General features: G+C 39.5%; 1 protein-coding gene across 1 annotated transcript; it reads right to left on the reverse strand.

The window, feature by feature from the left end:
* Window positions 1-538: 538 nt before the first annotated feature.
* Window positions 539-985, reverse strand: LOC149226647 (uncharacterized). Its single transcript, XM_089380254.1, has one exon. The coding sequence runs from the start codon at window positions 983-985 to the stop codon at window positions 539-541; it is 447 nt and encodes a 148-aa protein (XP_089236380.1).
* Window positions 986-2722: the final 1737 nt, after the last annotated feature.

A 2722-nucleotide genomic window follows, 5' to 3' on the forward strand; every position in this document is an offset into this window, starting at 1 on the left:
GGCCCATCACCATTGATGAAAATGAGGGCCAAGGTACCATGATGCATCCTATTGGGTGTGAAAATGTGCTGATGTCGAACCCCCCTACAGGATCCAGCAGTCAAGAAGCCATGGTGATTCTCCATTGCTGCTGGCGAGATAATCTGTCATTAATGCATATAGACCTCAAGGCATCATAAAGCTTTGATCTTGGACCCAGATAATTTGTTGATGTCGATGGGCCAAGATTGTTGGAAGGAGGGCCTTAAGAAATCCCACATCAATCCAACACAAGCAAACCAGATTTAATCTGAAAACAAAATTTTATTTAAAGGAACATACTGACCTGTAATTTTAACGAGCCTAGGGTAGTCCATGCTCACCAGATTTCATTTTTAGAGAGTCTGAAATACTTGGAAAAGAAGACTCCAGGGGGCTCCTTTTCCGTAATTAGTCCATTGGGCCCGGAAAAAGGAATAAACCTATTCCCAATAGACATTCCTCTCATATTTTACCGAGCACGAGGAGGAACAGAGTAAGCTCATTGTGTCAGTAGGAATCAAGAAGAGATAGTGGAAGGAATGACCCCCTCCTTCACCATCTCCAGCTCTCTTTTCTTCACAATTTCTTGCACAAATTCCTTCTTAGATTGGGGTTTTTGATATAACTTGAGTCTGTGCCCATTCACCAAGAAGGTAAAACTCCGGTTATCAATGGTTTTAACTCTAACAGATCCATTATCAAAGACTTTCTCAATCTCATAGGGACCCAGCCAATGTGTATTAAATTTCCCTTTAAAGTTCTTGAATTTCAAATCATACAACAATGCCCAGTCTCCCTCTTTAAATTGCTTCTTCTTAATGTATCTATCATGCCATTTAGCCCTTTGTTGCTGAATCAAGTCAGTATGCTGAAAAGCGTCTTGCTTGATCTCATCCAACTCATTGAGCTGCAGGATTCTTTGTTGCTGAGCTTCATCAAGATTCATACCCAAATATGCTGCCATTTTAAAAGTTTTGATCTGAAATTCAATGGGAAATAGAACTTGTTTTCTGTACACTAGTTCATAAGGAGAGAAACCAGTGGTGTTTTTCCAAGTAATGTGGTAGGCCCACAATGCTTCAGGAAGTCGGTTGGCCCAATCCTTCTTATGTAATTGCATTGTCTTGGTAAGGATTGTTTCCAACACTTTGTTTGTTGATTCCACCTGCCCATTGGCCTGTGGATGATAAGGACTAGACTTCCCGTGGGTAGTCTGATATTTCTGCATAATTCCCTACATAAACTTTGACAGAAACTAAGTACCTTGATCAGTAATTATCTCACGAGGTACCCCAAATCTTACAAAAATATCAAAAAAAAGAAAGTCTCCCACTGTTTTCTCCGTTGCTCTAGGTAGTGCTCTTGCCTCCACCCATTTCATAACATAATCAGTGAAAACTAAAATGTACTTCTTACCTTTGGAAATGGGGTTGATGGGACCTACAAAATTAAGAGCCCACCTCTCAAAAGGTTACATAAGAACCTATGGCTGCAAAGGCATGTCATCTGATTATACAGGTTGTCCCATTCTCTAGCAGCTGTCACACTTCCGAACATATTCCCTTGAATCTTTGAAAAGACTCGGCCAATAGTAACCTGAGCGAAGGATCTTGTAAGTTGTCCACCTATCTGCAAAGTGCCCTCCGCATGGTTCATCGTGACAGGCCCTCAGAATATCATAGATATCTTCCTCCCAGACACACCTATGTGGTTGATTCTAGATAAGAAATCAGGTACCTGATTTTCCTTTCTAGGTCGGTCCAACACTATGATGTCGAATTCCTGCAACAACAAAAGCCACCTAGTAACCCTAGCATTAGTGACTGGTTTATTCATGAGATATCGAATGGCAAAGTTATTTGTATGTACAAAAACTTCATAACCCATGATGTATTGTCTAAACATATTATGGCATAAATCAAAACTTTCTCAGTTACCGTATAATTCAGCTCTGTAGGAGTTAAATTTTTACTAACGTAATAAATGGCATGGGTTATAGGATCTTATTTCTACCCCAATACTACTCCTATGGCTGTATTAGAGGCATCTGTGGAAATGTGGAAAGGCAATTTCCAATCCGGGCCTCTCAAAACTGATGCTGAAGAAATTTTTTCCTTGAGTGTATCAAATGCAGCTTGACACTCATCATTCCAATGAAATTCAGCTTCTTTAGTCAATAATTTAAATAATGGAGAGGCTACTTTCGTAAAATTTTCAACAAACCTTCTGTAGTAACCTACATGTCCAAGGAAGCTTTGAACTCCTTTCTGATTGGTTGGTGGAGGTAGCTTCGTTATGACTTCAATCTTTGCCAGATCAACTTTAATTCCTGCAGCAGAAACATGATGTCCCAAAACAATACCTTCATTCATAATCATAAAACATTTTTCATTACTCAATGAAAGGTTAGTGTCCCTACATGTATTTAAAAAAATTTCAAGATTATGTAAAGCTTCCTCAAAAGTATCACCCATAACTGTAAAATCGTCCATATAAACCTCTACGCAATCATGCAAAAGATTAGAAAAAATACCAAGGACTGCTCGCTGGAATGTGGCTGGTGCGTTGCATAAACCAAATGGTAGTACCCTGTATGCATAGGTTCCCCAAGGACATGTGAAAGTGGTCTTCTCCTGGTCTTCAGGAGCTATCCTAATCTGATTGTACCTACTAAACCCATCTAGGAAGGAAAAATGCTTTT

This window comes from Pinus tabuliformis, chromosome J, assembly GCF_031772625.1.
Source record: "Pinus tabuliformis cultivar Carrire ecotype Pingquan chromosome J, CPIR1, whole genome shotgun sequence".
Classification (NCBI taxonomy): Eukaryota; Viridiplantae; Streptophyta; class Pinopsida; order Pinales; family Pinaceae; genus Pinus; species Pinus tabuliformis.

Bases quoted from the DNA above. Each gene is read 5' to 3' on its own strand.
- LOC149226647 (XM_089380254.1), bottom strand. From the start codon at position 985: ATGGCAGCATATTTGGGTATGAATCTTGATGAAGCTCAGCAACAAAGA.